Source organism: Strix uralensis, chromosome 1 (assembly GCF_047716275.1).
Source record: "Strix uralensis isolate ZFMK-TIS-50842 chromosome 1, bStrUra1, whole genome shotgun sequence".
Lineage (NCBI taxonomy): Eukaryota > Metazoa > Chordata > Aves > Strigiformes > Strigidae > Strix > Strix uralensis.
In genome coordinates, this window is record NC_133972.1 from 161,855,681 (window position 1) to 161,876,060 (window position 20,380).

Sequence of the window (20,380 nt, forward strand, 5' to 3'; positions counted from 1 at the left end):
TCTGATACTATTCCAGTGAAACTTCCACATGCTGCAAGCACACACAAGTCTGCTCTCTAGCTAGGAACCTTCCCTCTGCACACACCAAGGTTTTGCCCCTTTATTTGCAGATCAGGAGCTACCTTCCCCTCTACAGCCTACAGGAACAGCAGTTAACATCCCAAGAGGCTTCCCTGAAACTCCTTGGGAAAGGCTGTACCCAAGAGATGCCAAACCAGGGCCTCCTCAAAACTATTCGGCAACATCTTCATCCTTGTCTGTCCTACTCCCTTCTGGGTTGTGCAACTCTACCAGCTCAACACAGCCAACTAAGGAAAGTCAAAGAAAGCTGACTGTCAGGTCATGCCTGAGAGTCTTCTCCTTCCTCTTGACTCAGTCGCCACAGATTATTTTTCTTGTGTTTAGGTGTGCTGGTCTCCCTGGGAAGCCCCCGCCCCTAGCTACATGCACCTTGGACTACTGAAGCCAAACCAGATGTTGACATAGCTAGAGAGGAACCCATCTGTCCCTGTGAACAAGTGAAGACTGCGTTTAGGTTTGAAGTCAGAGCTGTAGAGTAGAAAAAAAAAAAGTAAATATTGCTGTACTGCATCATCCAGAGCACTTCTAATTTCAGCAAAAGTTTGAACTCTTGCAAAATTTTTGCTCTCCTGATCATAGATCCTGACCAGGATCCTCTAAGATTATCAGTCTCTGCAAGATTTTCTGAATTTACACAACACAAAGGCTGAAATAACAGTAAAAGCTCTTTATGCCATCAGTTGCATAAAGCTTCGGGGCGTTCAAACTTCTTGATGCTGCCCCAGAATATTTGCATACTTTTTCAACATTAATTGGATTTTTACCTTAAATTACATACCTTGGGGAAGAAGGGCAAGACAGAACAGAGAACAGGACAAAACTAACTTTCCTATTCATCTATACACTAAAAAACCCAAACTCTCTAGCATCTGGAATTTGAATCAGCTTTTAAGAAAATTAATCTGTACGTAAAAGCTCCTAAGTGAAAATACTGAAACATTAACATCAGTTACAGTTAACTCCTTAGCCTGAGCCCCTAAAACAAACAAGGCCAATACCCAAGGCACACACATTGCCATTTTCTTTTTGCAATTGCTTAAACTTGTAACAGCAATAAGCACGGGCAGTTGAGAGTCAGCGAACAGGTAAAGCAGTGTTACAGGCATGTGCTCAAGGCTTCCTTCTAGCAAAAGGCTTCTCCGCTGAGTCCAGTTACAGGTACAAATACTAACTAGTGTCTCATCTTGCCCCTCCACCCACTGTGGGGTTAAGGATTCAGTAGATGACGACAGAGACAGGTGTTGCTTTTCTTTGCAGCCTAAACAAAGAGACTGCCAATTTCTGAGCCCATATTTGGGAAAAAAAGCACTCTGAAAAACATTCTTTGATCAGACAATGAATACAAGCCTTGATAAATTTTTTTCTTCCTATTCTGAAGTACAGTTAAAAATCAACTTCTCAGCATCTTTAGATCCCTTCCTGAGTGATTTTAAGTATTTTTTTATTCAAAAAATCAGTACTTTAGGCTTCTCTACCTCATACATCCACCAACACCATACATAAATTGTATTTTCATAAAAAAAAAAAGAAGCAATGACATAACCCAAGTTGCATTCCTCTGTCACAGTATTTGCTCCCAACAGCCTGGGGCTATGAGCACACACCACTGTCCAAGCATCAGGCAACCTAAACAGTTTTGATTGCACTGATCAGAGACCCTCTCCTCTGTATAGGAACAGCACTATGCAGGAGGGGCACAACATGGACCACAAAAGAGGGCAATAGCCCCTCCGGTCTCATACAAGAGGAGAAGCACACCACCCCACTGCACAGGGAGGGATGGGCAATAGGAAGACCCTTCAGTCTTCTCTTGTGACTGTGAATAAACTTTGTACCTGATTGCCTGCTAGAGTTTTTACAGCACTAACACTGAGCAGTGCCAGTCAAGTAAGTCTTAATGAAGACAAGTGCAACAAAAAACCTTTCCAGTTAGGAGTAGGCATTCTGATTTTAAAAGAGGCTGAGGGGTCTGTTAGGGTTAAGTACAGCTAACCAATACACTAACTTGAAAGCAAAGGGAAAGATTACTGAAAAGAAACTTTCTACATTTAACTAGCCACCGCAAAGTGACCTGAACTCTGTAGCATGAAGAGATTAACCAGACAGCTCGGCAAGCCTTGGCCCAGGCAGCATCCTCACACCTCCAGTTACAATGACAAGTCAATGAAATCATTAATACAGGCATCCACCCACTGTCTTTTAATCCATGGTGAGTCCAGGACTAAACACACATCTCTTTCAACAAATAAATGTAAACATTCAGATGCAAGAAGACTGCTTTGTGGTGGTTTTGATTTTAAACACTGACTCCCAGTTGCCATGGTCTTCATCACATGAGACTTATGGTTGGTCAGTAGTCTAGAGAAACTTGGCCTTAAGAGCTGATTTGAGGTCTAATGGCATTTTGCTGGGGCTCTGTCTCTGGGGGGAGGGAACAAAACAAAAACCCAAACCACCTCCAGGCACCAGAATTAAGGTTTCATCATGACTTTTTCTCCCCTCCAACATCAACAAGATTCTGCAAAGGCCTTGCCAACATCCCACAGTTACAGCTTCCTTTATGCAACTTTTGCTCACAAGTGTTGTAATCACTCCTCCTAGATCATGTTCCAGATGATAAAAGGGTGAGCCACTGCTGCGAACAGAACTCCCTTCATCACCAAAAAAGTGTGCTTGAAAAATACAAGCAGTTGAAGTGTTGTCATCTTTTCAGTCCTAGGAAACAGTACATCACCTTTTAGACATAAGTACTTCTGCTTACTATGCACATATTACATATTTAACTTAATAAAATCATGACAATAGACTCAATTCTGAATTTCCAGTCACACTGTTACGATCATCCATAGCAAAATAAGAATCTAGCGATGCACAGAACAAGAAAAGCCATTTACTACTGCAGGTGATGGCAATGCCAAGAACATCTTCACCAAAATTAGTGCTCTCCCATACTACAGCAAGTACAAATTGATCCATCATCCCAAGCCTTGCACAGACAGAGGAGAATATCAAGCACCTTCATTTTATGGATGCAAAACAGGATTACAAAGCCATTAGGTGACTTGTTATATCAGGAGCTTCAGACTGTAAATTAGTATCTCTCCAGTTCACTACCTTAACCATCAAGGCAAAGCAGTCTTCCTCCCTGATAAGGTACATAGTGATATATAAACAGAGAAAGAATCTTATGTAGTATTGCAAACAATATGCTATTCTGAAAATTAAAGCTTCTTCGTTTTCTTAATGCAACAATTAGATGACGGAATGAAGCAACAGGTCCAGTTTCTCATTAAGTCACTGGAAACACCACATTACTGAGTTGTGTTGAGGGAGGAGCTGTCGCCAAGACAAAGAGATAGCAATGAAAGATGAAGCACTTTAGAAGCATTTGATTTCATATTCCTGGCTCTTCTGCTGACTCTTTACGCAGCTGAAGCAAAACTGAAAGGCAGACACTTGTCACGCTGTTCTATCTGGTGTACTTAGTATGGACCAAGCCTTCCCAGGTTCAATGACCACAACAAATTCACACAGTGCCTTATGAAGTCCATGATCTTCTCTGGTGCCTCTATCCTAACAAACAGGAAAAGTGCAGTCAGATGAACGATGAGGTCCAGAAGAGTCATTCCGAGGATGCTCAATGTGTTTCCAAATCAGTTGAGATAAAACCCTCAAACGGATTCTGGCAACTGTGCACATTTGGCTGGACAGAGAGGGTATTGCAGAATACCAAGCCTACCTGTGGAAAAGTAAGTGATCTCTTATCAGTTCCACAAAGTTGGAGCGTGAGTAGAAGGATACTTCCTCCCAGAGGACAATAAAGGATGAATGATCAAGTATACAAAAAAAGCTGTAAAATGGTAATAGCCCAGGAAGGACACAGACTGTCAAAACTCATGGTGATAAACAGAGACAAAGAAAATGCCTTTACGATTTTGCAACTGATCAAAGAAGACAAGACTCCCACCCAAAAGCAGGTCATTTTCTTGAGTACTTTTATCAACAGCAGGAGGTGGTGTCACACTGCAGCTGTCAGACATTTCCTGGAGACGTGCAGATCACAAGGCTTGTCTTAAGCTGAAATATGATTTAGCGAAACAGAGACAGTAACAGAGATTAAAACTTTAATTTAAAACTTTGCCAACAAAAATTGATTACAAAAGGGAAATTATCTGTACAAAATAAGAAAGAAGGTACTCATTTAACAAGAGACTGCCATTGTCAGTGTACACTGGAGGACAAACAGTGCTTCAGGTCAAGTGACAAGTGAGAAACGAACAAACTGAGCTCGTAATATGGAATTCTGAAATGAATTTTCCATAAACCGAGGTAAATTGACCTGAAGCAGCTCAAAAGCTAATCAAGACTTATCAGAATTCTATTTTCCTTGCAAACCTTTTCCTCTTAATTTAGAGAAGGAGGATGTACTAGAAAGCAAGACCCAGCACAGTGCACTGAGCCAGGACAATGACTTTTGCCATGCTTCCTCCCACTCAAGCCTTCCTTCTGGCCTTCTTTACAAAGATGATCTGCAATTTGACTGTGCCAGAGTTTTAGCTGAGTCACAAACAATTGCATCTTCACTTAACAGTTAGGTCCTGACTCAAAATGAAGACGAATGCTTTGGAGACAGTGATATTACTATGACTAAAAAGACCAGCTGCATCATGACTCCTATAAAAATGATGGTTCTTGGACTTTTCAAGTTAGCATCAAATAACAGCTGTCGGTCAATGATAGATTAGTATTTACAGCACTGCAGTCCTCTTTTCTACCTACCATTTTATAAAAAGAATGAGACAAGAGCATCTTTAAAAGCCATCACTGAATTGACAAAAATGGCAGGTGATTTCTGAACTCCAAGTTCCTGTAAAACCTAAGCACACAATATGATCATTACCAGTTTTTCACACTTTCCCACAAGCCAAATCAACAAAATTGAGTTGCAGTGAAGAAATGGAGCATGCATTTTTTTCAAGCCAGCCGAAAACTTCCAGTCTGCTTATTTTTCACTCAGTTTCACATCATGTACTATTTACAAGTTTTTAAACCTTCAGAACCCAGGTTTCATGAAGAAACAAAGAAAAATGTTTTGGCCCAGATTCACTTCACCTACTTATAGATACCTGAGATACCTAAGTTGGGGCAGAACAGCTTTCTGTGCCCTACCTACCCAGTAAAAAGACAGACGAATGCTAAAGGGAAATTCAGTCAGAGACCTGAATCTCATCCTAGTGACGATGCTCTTCTTCCTCCAACTATAAAGCAAACAGTGAGCAACAACATTCCAACTCAGAAGTCTTGGTTAAGCTTAAGAGTAATTCTGTTCCTAGCCTAAGCATTGTCATTTATGTGAACCTAACCCTTACACTGCTCACTAGCAGCTCCCACCTAGGGGAGTGGGGGACAGCTACGTTTTAAGAATGCTATGAGAGATGCATGAGTCCTCCTTACAGCTGGGAAAACTGAAGTAAGTAAGAAGTTTGCTCAAGTCCATGCGGTGAGTCAGTAACAAGCTAGCATTACAGCTTCCTGCATCTTAGCCCTGTGCTCTGCCCACGGGAACCCAGTACAAGGAAAAACTACTGTACAGAATCATTCCCTTTTCCACATCAAAAAGTTTTACCAAAAAGGTACAGATACTAAAACAGTGTACATAATTTCTTACTTGACAATGAAAGAGTCCTGTAGTAAAGCAATCTGTTCTATTGTGTCTTGACCCTGGAAAAGTTTATTTCCAGCTTTGATTCTTCGATGTCTTAAAGCTTTTAAGAGAAAGTTGAAGATTCAGTTAACAAACAGAATGCTGCAGTCAGTACCCTTTACATTAACCACAATGATATGTTTCATTTTCTAGTTTAAGTAGTATTTGTGCTACCCAATTTTGCAATCAAAATAGAAACCTTGAAGCCAAGAATTCACAGATCTCAGGGAAAAAAACAAGCCAGACAACTTCAGTTTAAACAGAGCAAGCCTTGTAACATGCCACAAAGAGTTCAGAGATTTCAATTCTGTGAATATCTGTTATTGCCATTTCAAATGAAAGCCCTCTTATCCTTAGCCTTGCCCAGCCCATGCTGTAGAAGGTAGGACAAATGCTGCACAGCAAGAAAAAACTCCCCTCAAACACTGCTTAATAATGGAAATCAAACATTTGCACTTTGCTTTATGAATGCATCAGAGATATCACTTAAATGTTTCCAAAGACCCTGGGACTTAAGCACAGCTATGGAAAAAGTCAGCTTCCTAAACTTGGGGTTAGTTTGATCCATCTGCCTCACAAAGAATTCCTACCTTACCACAGTCAACAAAGCTTTTAACGTACCAGGAGAGACAGAACACCATTAGCCTGTTCCATCACATCACGGAACAAGATGGCATAATGGATGCCTGTTGTGACAGACAGACAATACTGTATAAAGAAGGCTTTTTTTAATGGCAGAATCAAATTGGGACACTACTGGCTAACCTGGAGAAAGATCTACATTTTTCCCTTCTGGAGTTTTTAATTTTCTCTTGAACCACTCTTTCTAATCAGTTATATCCAACAGTACTACAGAGAGCTCAGTTCTTAAGCATTCTCTGCACCAGGAAGATCGGTTCTACATCCAATTAAAACCGAAGAGTTGCTGTTTTCCAAGGGCAGGAGTTCTTCACTGGTCACCTAGCCGGAAACCTTGGCCCCAGTTGTGTCTTCCACCACCCTGCTGATCTTCTGCAGCTCTTCTCATGCTAGCGGGTGGGACACCAAACCCTGACACTCCTCCTCTCCTATTTGGCAGCCAGCGATACCTAGGACAAGAAGGAGAGAGTTTGAGAAACAGCTGTACCTTTGGGGTAAATGCCAGACTACTTTTCCATGCAATTCCTTTTAGCTGCTAGACTTTGCATTAAAACTGGCTTTTCACAACAGTACTTCACAGAATTCTTTCCAAATCTAAACCCTCAGCACATTGTGAAATGGGAATTCAGGGGAACTTCCATCTCTGGGATACGATTAGATACAATAATCCAAACACAGGGAAAAAACCCACATAAGGGAGTCTCATTGTTGAGACAAAATGCTGTGATACAAACTTAATTCCCCTAGCTTCTCTCCCTTTTTTTCCAGGGGAAATAATAAAAAAATCCAAACCACTTCTGAGCATATCTCTCTCTCCAATAGTTGCAAAGCTCCTGTTACCACAGCATCTAATCATCTCGCTGCTCCCCAAGTGAACATTCCTGAGGAACTGAGGACCAAACAGACTACGTGAAACAGAATCAAGCAACTGGCTTGTCTGAAACCAAAGCTCAAGTGACCTGGCCAGAGCAAATCAGAGCTGCAAGACTTTATCATCCAACTTAGGCTACCATGTAAGTAGAGTGTTCTAAAATACAGCCTTCTCATTTTGCAAGGGATGCCATCAATGCAGAGTCATTTCAGCTCTACAATATCACACACTCACAGAATCATCAAGGTTGGAGAAGACCCTGAAGATCATCTAGTCCAATCAAAAGGATTTACAACCCAAAAGGATGAGGGCAAGGGCAACTGAAGCTACAAACTTTGGCTTCTGATTGTAGTATTTCAGTGCCAAAACAATGAACAGATCAAAAGAAAAAGCACTTCAGAAAACAAGACCTGCAGTCGCAGTCAAGGTGACTGGTACAGACTGCAAAGCAGAATACATATTGTAGTCCTGAGCAAGTCTACAACTGACTCCTATTATTGTTACAGGTTGCTGAACTGGTAGTTAGTGTAATGATACATGCAAATACAGGTAAAAGATCATTTACAGGAGAAAACAATTTTTTTTATACCATGTGTTAATTGTTAGGGAGTTCTCTTTACCACAGCTCAATTCACTAGCAGAACTATGACTTCTACTCTCACTCTTAAGAATGGGCGAAGGACACAAGCCATCCATCAGCGTAACAAAGAACTCTCACATTGGCCATTTACAAGAAACTCAACATTTTTGACAACTCAGCAGCACAGTCAATATGATAGTCTGAAGCAGGTTGATTTAGCAAAGTATTTTACACCTTACAATCCCAGCAAATACATATCTGATGAACAATACAGAAAATTAGACCAAACAGTGAGTGAGCTAAAGAATAAAGTCAGCTTACAGGAATTGAGGAGTGGACAGAAAATTTCTTCCTCCCAAATCCATTGGATATTTAAACATTAAGAAGAAATACAGGTGTCCAACCAGATTTCCTATCAGCTCATTGATGACTCTGAAAGGCAAAAGAAAAAAAAATTGTTTCACTTGCTGTCTTCTCTGAAAATAAAGGAGTGACCATCTTCTGCCAGTTACTACTGTTCACCTGCCACAGGCATTGTTGGGGCTGTGAGCCACAGAAAATTTTCCTTCCCTCAGCACTTTGCAACCACTTCTTTAGAAGGGCCAACCTTCAGTGCCAACACATCAACAGGTTGTTCCACCTTCCCTTCCAAGCCTTCTCTACAGTCTGTACTGAAAATGCAATTAAATACTTGTTTACATCAGGGAATTAGACCGTACAGCTCTTAGTGTCTAAAATAATAGTCTGCAGAGCTTGAGAAGTTACTGCTGTTTTCGCTGGACAACCTGTCTCCTGCTGTACTGAACTGTTTTGTTCCCAATTTTGCAAAAACACTGCTGAATGGAGGCCCCTGAGTATCTTCTGTCATGCACAGAAACAGCAGGTATCTAACAGCAAGCAGTTTTCTCAAGTGACGGATGAGTCAGTAGGAAGCACAGCCAGAAAAGGGAATTTGGTTTTGCTGTACTATCTCTGCCTTTTATAAATCAAGCACAGAACTTGTTATTGTCACTAATGATGTTACAGCGGCACCAAGAGGCCCCAGCCAACGCAGGGCAGCAATGAGAAAGACCATGCACAGAGGGGATTTCTGCATTACAGAGTTTAATCAAAGAAACCCAAGACAGATCAACAAATTCGGCAGGTGCCCATATGGCACTCTGTGGGCTTGTTATTGCCATTTTCCCTTGTTCCACAAGATGGAAAAAAAAAAAAAGATCATGTAGGGCAAGACTGTAAGGGAAAGTAGTAACAGTACTATCAGAGTAAAGCTAAATTTGTTTCTAAAACCAGTAATGATGACTGGTCATACGGTATGACATCTTTCCTCACTCTGCATTACTCTTGGTAAGGAAAAGGTCTAATGCACAGATTTGCTAGAAGATAAACCAAATTCTTATTACTTTCCCCTCACCTACATTCTCTAGTTCTCACATGCACATCTCTTTGCTTTTATCTTAAATGACCACCATATGACACTGAGCATTATCAGTCAGATTATACAGCTTTAAGCCTCTTATTTTAATATTGCTTCTAAATTCAGCAGTAAATTAAACAGCCATAAAAGCTTTTATAACTTCAAATTGGCCATATAAGTAAATACATACGATCCACCAATGATGTAGTTGAATCCCAGAATAACCCATGGAAGGTAACAGGCCTGAAAAAGAACGCAATGAAGACAAAGAAGATGTAAGTGTAAGTTAAGGATATAAACCTGCTCAACTTCCCACTGCACTAATAAGCATGATTATAATCTCAATGTTTTAGGCATTACACAAATCCTGATATATTAACTTAAGCAGATTCTACCTAATGAAATAGGATACTCCAAACTGAGCCGCCACTAACATTTTTAGACAAATCACACTCATTTAAACGTTACAAGTACACGTGTCTTTTTTACTCTGTGTTCCACAGCAAGCTTAAATCTGAAACAAAGCCCTAGCATTTCTGATTTTGAAAAGGTCTGGAAACAACGATGAAAAGAGTTTTCACTACAAGATCTGGCAGAAACAGACAAGGTTGCAAGGAAAGAACAATTTAAAATACCATCATTTTGTCACTATGGTGTTACTACATTCAACTTTTATCCAGGTTAATGTTTATCAGGAATTTTTTTCCTCTTTTCAGATCAATGAATTTCAGTTGTAGGACATCTTTTCAGTAAAGACACACTGAGTGACATCACATAGAAGATCATGAAGAAATTTGTCTTTGTTGCATCTCAAGGAGTATATAGCTATGTGAAAGCATGGGACACCTTTAATAAGACAGAATATTTATATTTTTCCTCTCACTCCCTTCATGTGCATCTTCTGAGCAGAAACCTTTCCAATATCCCATCTGACATACCTTAAATCTTGTTCCAAACCAAAACGATACAATCATGTCTCTGTTCAGCTGGGCCCACACATAAAGTACTGACATGATGAGCGGAATCATCAGCAGCTGCAATGTTAAAAAAAAAAAAAAAAAGGCAAAAAGTTACCGTCACTTTCATAGAAGCCCAAGAAACTTAAATAGGCAGCAGGAGCTATAAGCTTCAAAAATTACTTGTAAGCATGATACATCAGCAAAATCTTTAAAGACTGCCCCACAATCTTTGCCATCATGTGTCATGGAACTGTTCAAAAGCTATTGAGAAAGCTAAGCACAGAACCTACTTGGTCATTCTCTTTTTCAAGACCATACGAAAGCAAAGGGCTCCAACTTGCAACAAGTGAAAGAGCAGCTGTGTGGCAAACTCCTCTGCTCCCAGCTGCTTGGTAGCACACCTACAGCAGAGTCAGCGACGTATTTGTGACACAATAATTTCCATTGAATAATCCAAATACACTCATCTGGGGCTAAACTAATATGCCAGGTGAAGCGTTACTACATGGAATTGCCAGGTACGTCCCCCTCAGAGCACCACAGAGTAAATCACTATTTCAGACTACCACAGCCAGCCTTGGCAAAGACACCTTGGTAGAGCTCAGATTTTATCCCTGCTCCATGCCAGGAGATGAAACTGTTTCAAGTATCTCCTTACTGTGACTGTGTATTAGCTAATTGGACTATTCCTAGTGAAACAAATATAAAGCACTGTTTTAGCTATCTGCTGATTTCTGAACTGAAGACAGACTGTGCCAGCAACACTTCCATGAACTGGTTTAACACTATGAGCCAGCTCATGTTTGGAAGAGAGGTTAAAACTTATACCTTCAAGGGTGCCACTATTCAACAGGTTCCACGTTAAAGCTGGCACACCAGCATCAGTCCAGCCTTCCCCGAGCCCTACAGTGCACCAGCAGTCTGACTCGTCACACAAAAACCTTAGCATCTTTATTAAAATCATTTTTATTTTACTGGAAAAACAAAATAATATCTAATTTATGGAAGTATTTGACATGGGAATAGAGGCCCAGCTATCCTACTTTATCTTCTCACTTTCAAGCAAACCACTCAGCACAAGCAAAAAAACCTTATTTCTAAGAAAAACACAACTGTACATCAAACAAGTGATCTCTTTTAAGCAATACTTTGTATGCAGATATAAAACCATTTAAAGTACCTTTTTAAAAGGATACAGATCCACACAATCAGTCTAAAATTCATACAATGTATGGGTGATTTCAGCATGCTTTTGAAGAATTTTGTGGTGTCTTCACATCAAAAAACGTTTAAGTACAAACTTATGGACAGCCCTTAACAGAACTTGGTCCTGACTGCAGATGCATTATCACTACTTTTGTCTACCAGGGGAGCCTGATAGGTCATCTAATAAATGCTAAGACAATACTGTATGGAATATAAGAGATATTGGTGTAGACTTTGGGTGACAGGGACAGAGTATGATGAGAACTGCAGAGGCAGGCTGAAGACATGCAGTTATCTGGTACTCTGTTGCGTCCAAGAAACACTCCCCCATTCCCCCCCCTTAATATTTGGGGAAATAAGAACTACCTCATTGAAACTGGTTCTTTAGACCACTATTTTAATCATTCTTGTGAGGATTTTACACTTCACAGTTCTGATTTGAAGCTGAAGCTGCAGTTTTCACAAAAAGATCTTCTGCTGGCAAGTAAAAGGCACACTAAAATTGAGAAGACTAATGAACCCAAGAATCATTTTTAGATAAAAAGAATGCAGATCCACTTTCATTATAAGAAACAGTGCATAGGTGACATCTTGTGTCCAGTTTAGTAAAGGCCTGAACACTTCCTGACTGCACGGAGAGTCAGTTTTCACTCCTTGACTCCTTAATTAGGTTAGGAGTGGCACAGTCAGATACAGGCTTGTGATGTTAGCTGAGGCTAACCCAAACTAAAAAAACTAACAATACACACACAGCAGTCCATTTTGAGATAAACTAAACCAGCCTAGCCTAACTATGTTCTGCAGTTATGTTGATAAATGCTCTCTATAAAGTCATTAAGTAGTCAGTACGTTCCATAAAATTATTATTTAAGAAACTGCATCTCACTTACCTGCATGTCCATTGCCAAGCCAGTTATCTGTCATTGCACCACTAAGGAAAACACAGCAAAACCTGATAGACTTGAACAACAAAATGAAGCTGCACACACACTGAACGCACATGCAAAGGCCTTTAATGTTAAAAATTAAAAAAGCGTTCCTGTGTAGCATTAAGTTAACCACTGGAAAAAATGAAAAATCTCCAATGATCTAGAGACTTACACACTTAGCTTCAATAACTGCTTTTCAGTAGCCTCTCAAGCTACCACCCCAAGACATTACCCCGAGGGCTGATGGATGCACTGGCCTCCCCTCCATGATGAAACTAACTACAAACTCAATCAGTCCTTGCATAAAAGCACGTTACAAGTTTAACAGCTGGATTCTTTCATTAGTTTTTAAGACTAAAATTTTGGTTTTCTCACTAAACAAATATCAGATCATAAAAAAAAAATCAATATATTGCCACTGAGTCATAGAAAATAAATAATTTCTTGAAATGCATCAATACAGGCTTTTAATACTACTCTCCTACTTTGGAACCCAAAGAATCTACTCACTGTAGTAAATGCTAGGTAGAAACAATTGCTGAAGAATTTTGCTGTGATCAGAATGCTTTTCACAGTTCATGAATGTGTATAAAACGGCACCAAGCATTTTCCCAGATCATGCATCCAGGTTGTTCCTTACATCATATAGGGAACAAGCAACTGGAAGCTTTTAAATGACCAGTTTGAAAATCAAGTCACAATCAGATTCATCTAATAGCTCAGAGCCAACAGCTTGCAAACACAATGAATGGTTTTCTTAACAGCATCATTAAATCCAGGTTGTTTTCCCAGTTACTGCTGTGGCTCAACAGGACTAGCAGGAAAAGTAAATCCCTCCATACAGTGGAATGCGACTAGAGGTAAGTTAATCTATTGATACAGGTGACAGCATTTCTACACACTAGCTTTCCTGGCTGTATCTGGTTCACACTGATGTCACTGCTCCCTTTTTTCCACATGCTGTGCCACTGCAAATTGCTAGGAGGGGGTAGCAACAGCCCAGACAGAATGGGAGCATCTCCAAGGACGAAGGTTCCACCACCTCTCTTGGCAACCTGTGCATGTTTGACTGCCCTTACAGTAAAGAATCTTTATTACATTTAAATGGAATTTTCTGTGCTTCATTTTGTGCCTGTTCTCTCTTGTCCCACTGAGAGAAGTCTGGCTCCATTTCCTTTACTCCCTCCCCCAGGTATTTATCCACATGTGTAAGACACCCCTGAGCCTCCTGTTCTGCAGGCTGCACAATCCCAGCTCTCTCAGCCTCTCCTCATGTGACAGATGCTCCAACCCTTTAATCATCATCATGACCCTTCACTGGATTCACTCCAGTATGTCCATGTCTCTCTCACACTTGGGACCCTGGAGCTAGATGCAGCCCCCATATGTCTCACAAGGGCTGAGCAGACAGGAGTAATCACCTCCGTCAACCTGCCGGCAGACGTGGCCACCTTTGCCACAAAGGCACATTGCTGGCTCATGGCCAATTTGGTGTCCAGCAGGACCCCCAAGCCCTTTGCTGAACTTCATGAGATTCCTGACCAGCCCATTTCTCCAGCCTCTCAAGATCCCTCTGAATGGTAGCACAACCATGTGGTCTATCAACAACTCCTCCAAGTTTTGTATCCAAGACCTAAAAGAAAATGCAGGCAGAACAGCACAGCTCATGGAAAAACTGTTTCCCAACATTCTCAAACCAACAAGCCCAGCTTCTTCAGGAAGCTGGCTCAGTGCAGATATCGCAACACTGCTTTCACAGCAGTGAAAGTCAAGCTGACTTGTACCCAGCAGGTAAAGGATCTCTCCACGAGGTACCTGAATTTTCAAGTCAGGGAATGGCAGAGATCAGACCTATTTGCACACGGCATCTTAAACACACTAAATTCACTCTTAGCCCACGCAGCAATCCACAAAAGTGACTACGTGAAATAATACAGCAAACACCACAGCCACTCATGCAGCACGAGCTGAGCTTTATGTAAGCAGAACTCTAGTCCCCAGATTACATACTTGTATTAGCACATTTATTCTCCCTGCAAGCCACTCGCTACCTTTCCAGGAAGATTAAGAACTCACCTGTGAACATTTGCTGCATTTTAAAACTGTTTGTTACTAAAACCTGGTCTTTGAACATATTTCAGGCAGAAATAGAAGAACCAAAACATACTAAAAGTTTGATGATGAGAAGGATACGACAATGCAGATCCAGTTAAACAGGAGCATGAACATGTAATCTGCTGGCCTTCCATCAAAAGCCCCTGTAAATAAAAAGAATTATTAGGAAAGGTACTGAAATCTTCATAAGAAATTAAGATTATTTTTTTTTATTTTGGGGAGTCTAAAAAAAAGCTATTAACAGACGACTTACATGCAGTCTACTATTTATGATTTTTATTTTTTTAATTTTAAAAAGCTTTGTAACAGAACAACCTACAGACAGAAAAATAAGACATTCAGCCATTAAGGCATTAAGTGCACAAACTGCATCTCTACTTAAAAAAGAACACACTTTAACTCTGCAAATAAGTAGTTTTAACTTCATAAGACTTCAAAATGGAGTTGGACCCCATCCTTCATAAGAGGCTGTCAGTTAGAAGCACACAATAAGGAAACACACTTGCACAGCAAAAGCAGAGACACCAAGTTTAATGATCGAGTCATGTGAAAACCAGTCCTTACTTAGGCAAATTGCATCCTCTTTGCATCATCGAGTCAGACTCAAGAGATACAACAGTTTTTACACTCCAGAAAAATTAACATACATGACACACATGCGCAGCGCATTCTGTTCCTTCTTCTAAGCTGAACTGCTTGCCTAATGTCCCATTTCAAATATGTGTCAAATTTTTAAAGGACAGTGGAAACAAAAAAAATAGAGTAACATTCCCTGCAGGTCATACTAAATGAAATTATCTTTAGATGCCCAGTTAAGTTTGGGACCTGGCAGACAGAAGGGTTAAAAAACAAAACCCCAACAATTCCTTACAAACATAAAAATTGTGAGCTCTCGCTCTTGCAGACAGTGGCAAAAGGCTGGCACAGACCTCAGCACTTGAGCAAGACTCCTGTCAACTTTCATATAGCTCCATGCAGGCAAGGAAAGCCTGAGAACACTGCTGAAACAGACCCAAACCACACAGTGACAAACACAGCTCATCATGAACAAGCTCAATTACATGCTAATAACATCAAAATGCCTAGAAAGAAGGCCACTGCTTAATGTTAGCACTCTTTGGCTCCCTACAATTACTTCACATGTCCCCAGAAATTTAAAGAAAGAAAATCTACTTTTAAGCATTATCTTTCTAGAATAGCTAGAGTAACTCAGCCTATGTAAAACAAAATTGTATTTTAGTCATTTCAAGTTTATTATTTAAGTTCAGCCATGCAAGTTACATGACATGGAGGAAAAAAAAAAACTTTGAAAAATCTTTTGGAAAGGTTTAAAGTTGAAGAACTACATAAACTGGAGTTTTCTCCTTATTGCTGCCATACAAAAAATTAACACAAATAAAGAGGGGAAGCTGACCAACCCTGTAGAAACTCCAGCAAAGGAATTCCTCCAGAATAGGAAGAAAACAAAGCAGATATTACTCCCTTAAAGTTTTTCACTTCTCATTATCTAAGAGATTACTAACAATAATATTAGACAACTTAAGTTGACTTTCCACAAATATCTAAGAAAACTAAGCTACAGACTGCCAAAAAGCTCAGCACAGCATCGAGGTGAGCTCTAGCCCACAGTAGGGCACAGGGTATAATCCAGTCATCAGAGAAGAGCTGCAGACTCATAATCTCATGATTCGTACTGCTGGGGAGCGAACTCTGCATGTTCTGCTTTCTCTGTTGGTATTTGTTGTGTTCTTCTCCAACATAAACAAAACAAAAACATATCAATCTCCTTTTCATCAGGAAGCTAGAGGTCAGCTTGTGAGGAAAGCACAAACACAGTAAAAAACCGTATGTATACTTTTGACAGCTAAATTTGAAGCTAGCATGTAACACCAGTGTATGCTCAAAAGCCATGTACAGCCCCCAAAATAGATGCTTCACTTCCTCAGTTTCACAGACAAAAGGAGGCCTAGACCTACACTGATTTCCACCTGTAAACATATCAGCAACTTCTACACCTCCCACTCGCAGCCTTTTTCATAGAGGAAGGACCAACCCAACCAAGAATTTCATTTGTAGCCAGAAAAATGACTGTAATATAAAAGAAATGCATTGATTCACACAACACAGCTAATCTCCCAGTTTCAAAATCCAGATGTGTGCACAGCAGGAATGTAAATTTACTGCCGAAACAATTGACTTTCTTGCATGAGACTTATGCCACCACATAGACAACTAGAGCATTTTGTAAGTATATGGTACAAGCAGTGATGTCTTATAATTTGCGTATATTAATCAGGAACCCTTACTACACACAGCTTTGCACAGTAGAACACCATAACTGCTAGTACTCTCAGGTGTTCCTCATCTACTGCAGAAAGTCACAAAGAGGAGGAATCATTCCTAGCTATTAAACTACTACTAAATTTCACTAAGAAAATAATCAAATACAATCTGGCACCACTCCTCCCTTTCGCTGCTACTCTTCTTATGACTTAAAAGGGATTCCACAACACTTTCTGGATGACAGGTTTACCGGGGATCTCTTTGTCATGGGACTTCTCAAACATCACCTTGCAATGCATTTCCACTTATACCATCAGTTCTAAAACTCCATTAGGACTACACTGAAATTCTTGTTCACAAAGACTTTCAGGAGGAGCTTGGCTTTGCAAATACTTTAATTATTCATTTCAATTGAAAAAAATTTTGTCTAGCTTTAATGAACGGCGCAATGCAAAATGAAACCAGTTTTGAAGCTACCTTGTAACAACAATCTCTCTTCTGAGATAAATAATCCATTACCCAATCTCCTTTCTTCCACTCTTAATTTTTCCCCCCAACTGAAAATCCAACTAGTTCCTTAACTTTTTCACATTTCTATTTGACAGAGGGGTACACTTCATTTGTACAAGGTAACTCTCAATTCAACATAACGGACAGAATAACAATGGTAAGCATCATTGTCTTTTAAAAAAAGGAAAAACTGACATTGTTATTTTCTGAAGGTGGATATACTCATTATCACATATGCTCTACCATCTTTCCCTGTAAAAGGACATCAGACACAAGAAAACAGATGTATCATCTTTCAGTCTCTATCACTCATTTTCTGAAATCCAACAACTAAAAGCACCAGGCCCTCCTACTGAAAGAAGTATCAAGTGCAGATCCAAAACGAAAAGGCTCCCTGCCAAAGGGAAGGAGCCAGTCACAGAAAACCCATTTCCAGAGCAGTCTCCCATTGACCAACATAAGCGGGCACAGAGATGAGGCATCTTTCTCATGATTCTGTCTGAAACGGCCAGAACCCCATTGCCACAAACATTCCTAACAGAAGCTCTATCTGACAATGCTTTGCCTCTATCAAGAGTTCACCATGTGCATACAATTTAGTGGATAACATACCTGTTTCTAATCGTGATGAATATTGATACAAGAAATACAAATTCACCAAGTAGAGAAATCCCGTTCCCGGTCCCACTGGGAAGAAGAAAGTTGCAGTTATCGGCCGCCAGATCTGCCCAAATCAAAAGAGAAAGATATATTTATATACTGTAGAGTGAACTCATATGCACAGGTTTTTTCTTTTCACTTGTTATCAATTACTTGGAAGATCAAGAAGGAGATTAAAAACAGCCCAAGGATCAGTTACTGCTGCTTCAGCAGCTTTTACAGTTGCTTTTTTTTTTTAAAATCTGATAAGCAAAGCTGTTAGGATTACAAAAGAAATCACACACAACTTCCCAGATCATTTCCATCACATCTTCACAGTACTGAATCTTTAGTGCAGCGCAAAAGGAAAATGCTTGCAAGGATGCTACCCTATTTTAAAAGCATCCATACAGAATCCATTCTTACCTGTTGTACAGAGGCCAAGGAATTCACACAATGGCCTTTAGTGTGCCATTCCAGACAGCACATGCTATTCTGAGAATTCTGCACCTGCTTTAGAGTCTCCCAACTATCAATATTGGGCACAGCCAACTGCATGGCAGCATGTAGCAAGGACAGAAAATGTCTGGCCATTTATGAATGAGCTCTTTAACCAGCAACATTTCCAAACAGAGTATTTGGGTCCTGAACATCATAGTTCCAGAAGGAATAACAGAACTAGAGCAAAAAGCAGTTGTTTTAAGCTACTACATTTTGGAGACAATACATGAAACAAACTACAGATAGAGCTATCTTTTCCTTTTTTTGCACGCGGTCTTTTACACTGAAGATATAATGAGCACATAGAAATTGAAAGGTTGGGATCTCTTCTCTTCCTTCAGGTTCATTTTCAGTCCATCTCATGAGAGCTCTCCCCCTACACACCTGCATACCAAAACACTGAACCTGTAATCTCCCAGTGCAAGGAAAAAGACTATGTTCAGTTTGTGACCACTTTTGATATTGCTAATGCATCCAGCAACAGATACTGTACATCTGAAACCTCAGGACTTCAGTCGTTAAATTTTATGTCAAACGTACCTAGGCACGGAAGTTGACAATCCCAAACACAAGCTTTTCCAAATTCCAAGCAAGAAGATGCAAAAGACACTCATCTTTAGCTCTGCCTTAGTATCTCCAGAGTCACTTGCAGTTGAGGACAGTTGCACACCTGCCTGTAACCCCTGTTCCCAAATTCATGCCCACACAATCACACAACAGAGACCAGGCAAGTCACCTGAAGTCACTGCCACAGGTTTTATGATTACAGAGTGTCCTGGCACAACCACCAGTGCCAGACAGAACAATTCCCCGCAAAAACTGAGGCAAAAAAGGCACCAGAATGAGACACAAGACGAACTACAGGGCCTGTCAAGGGCCACAGCCCTCCTTGGCTCACCCAGGGGCCCCGTGTCACCTTGCTGAGGAGCCCGGGGCCTGCAGAAGCAGAGCACTAGCTAAACCCGGGCCCAAGCTCGCAGGCCTTATCTAGGTTAAGTAGGAAAGTAGGCCCGGCTTCCCGGTGGACATGATCTGCGTTACTCCTCGGGGCTGCCTCGGTGCGCGATTCCCTCCCAGCGCGGCGGCGGAGGCCGGGGGAGGGAGCAGCCCCCACCCGCAGCCCGGCCAGCCGCTCACTACAACTCCCAGAATGCCAAGCGCACCCGGACCGGGCTCGCCCACGGCGCGGACGCCGCAGGGCACGCCGGGACTGGTAGTGCGGCCCGTACCTGGAAGCGGTTGATAAAGGCGTCGGGCCAGAGGAAGAGGTAGACGGGGCTGACGAGGCCCAGCTTGCCGATAAGCGGCACCGCGATGGAGCCGGCGAACCAGTAGCGGGTGATCAGCGGGATGCTCCGGAACCAGTCTCCCAGGTCCGACATGTCGCCGCTGCCGCCCCCGGCCGCCGAGGCCTCGCTACGAACCGCCGACCGAGGGAGAGGCGAGAGTCCGGCCGCGCTCCACCCGCTGCTCCCGCCGCCGCCCTGGGCAGGGAGGGGAACCCCGAGCCAGACGTGGCGCCGCCGAATTCGGCCGAGTCGCCGCGACTTCCGGCCCCGCCCCCTCGGCTGCCGGGGCAACGGCAGCGCCGGAAGTCCCGCCTCCGCGGCGGGAAACGGGGCGCGACCCGCAGTTGCCGGGTGACGGTGCCGCCGTGCCCGCGGGCTGGGCCTGCAACGGCCCCTTTCCCGCGGCTGTGTTCAGTAACGCGAGGGCGTGGGTAACGAGATTGAACCGGCAATAAATCCTGCGCTTGCGAAAGCCTAAAAAAACTTGCTAAATGTCCCATTGTATTATGTTATAAAACTATGTGCCTCACAGGACGCGACGTTATATTATAAAAATATGCGGTTTTACCAGACGTGGCCTCCACTTTATTTATTACCGACTCTGGCCGCGCTCCGCTCCCCTCTTCCCTCCCTGCGGGAGGGAACTACAACTCCCGG

The 20,380-nt window shown here is 41.6% G+C and overlaps 1 protein-coding gene across 4 annotated transcripts; it reads right to left on the minus strand.

Annotated features, from left to right (window-relative positions):
* Positions 1 to 2,257: 2,257 nt before the first annotated feature.
* Positions 2,258 to 20,175, minus strand: DERL1 (derlin 1). Of its 4 annotated transcripts, XR_012631316.1 has the most exons (10): positions 19,664 to 20,163; positions 17,907 to 18,018; positions 14,580 to 14,644; positions 12,348 to 12,374; positions 10,231 to 10,326; positions 9,483 to 9,535; positions 8,197 to 8,307; positions 5,750 to 6,873; positions 4,049 to 4,158; positions 2,258 to 3,820 (listed from the first exon to the last, which is right to left on the minus strand). XR_012631316.1 is itself a non-coding variant. In XM_074887341.1 (8 exons), the coding sequence occupies exons 1-8, from the start codon at positions 19,814 to 19,816 to the stop codon at positions 6,735 to 6,737; spliced, it is 756 nt and encodes a 251-aa protein (XP_074743442.1). In that variant the 5' UTR covers positions 19,817 to 20,163; the 3' UTR covers positions 4,192 to 6,734. The 4 variants fall into 4 exon arrangements, 2 of the variants coding, with proteins under 2 accessions (XP_074743442.1, XP_074743457.1); XR_012631314.1 differs by having other exon boundaries at positions 2,258 to 4,158; XM_074887341.1 differs by lacking the exons at positions 2,258 to 3,820; positions 4,049 to 4,158 and having other exon boundaries at positions 4,192 to 6,873.
* Positions 20,176 to 20,380: the final 205 nt, after the last annotated feature.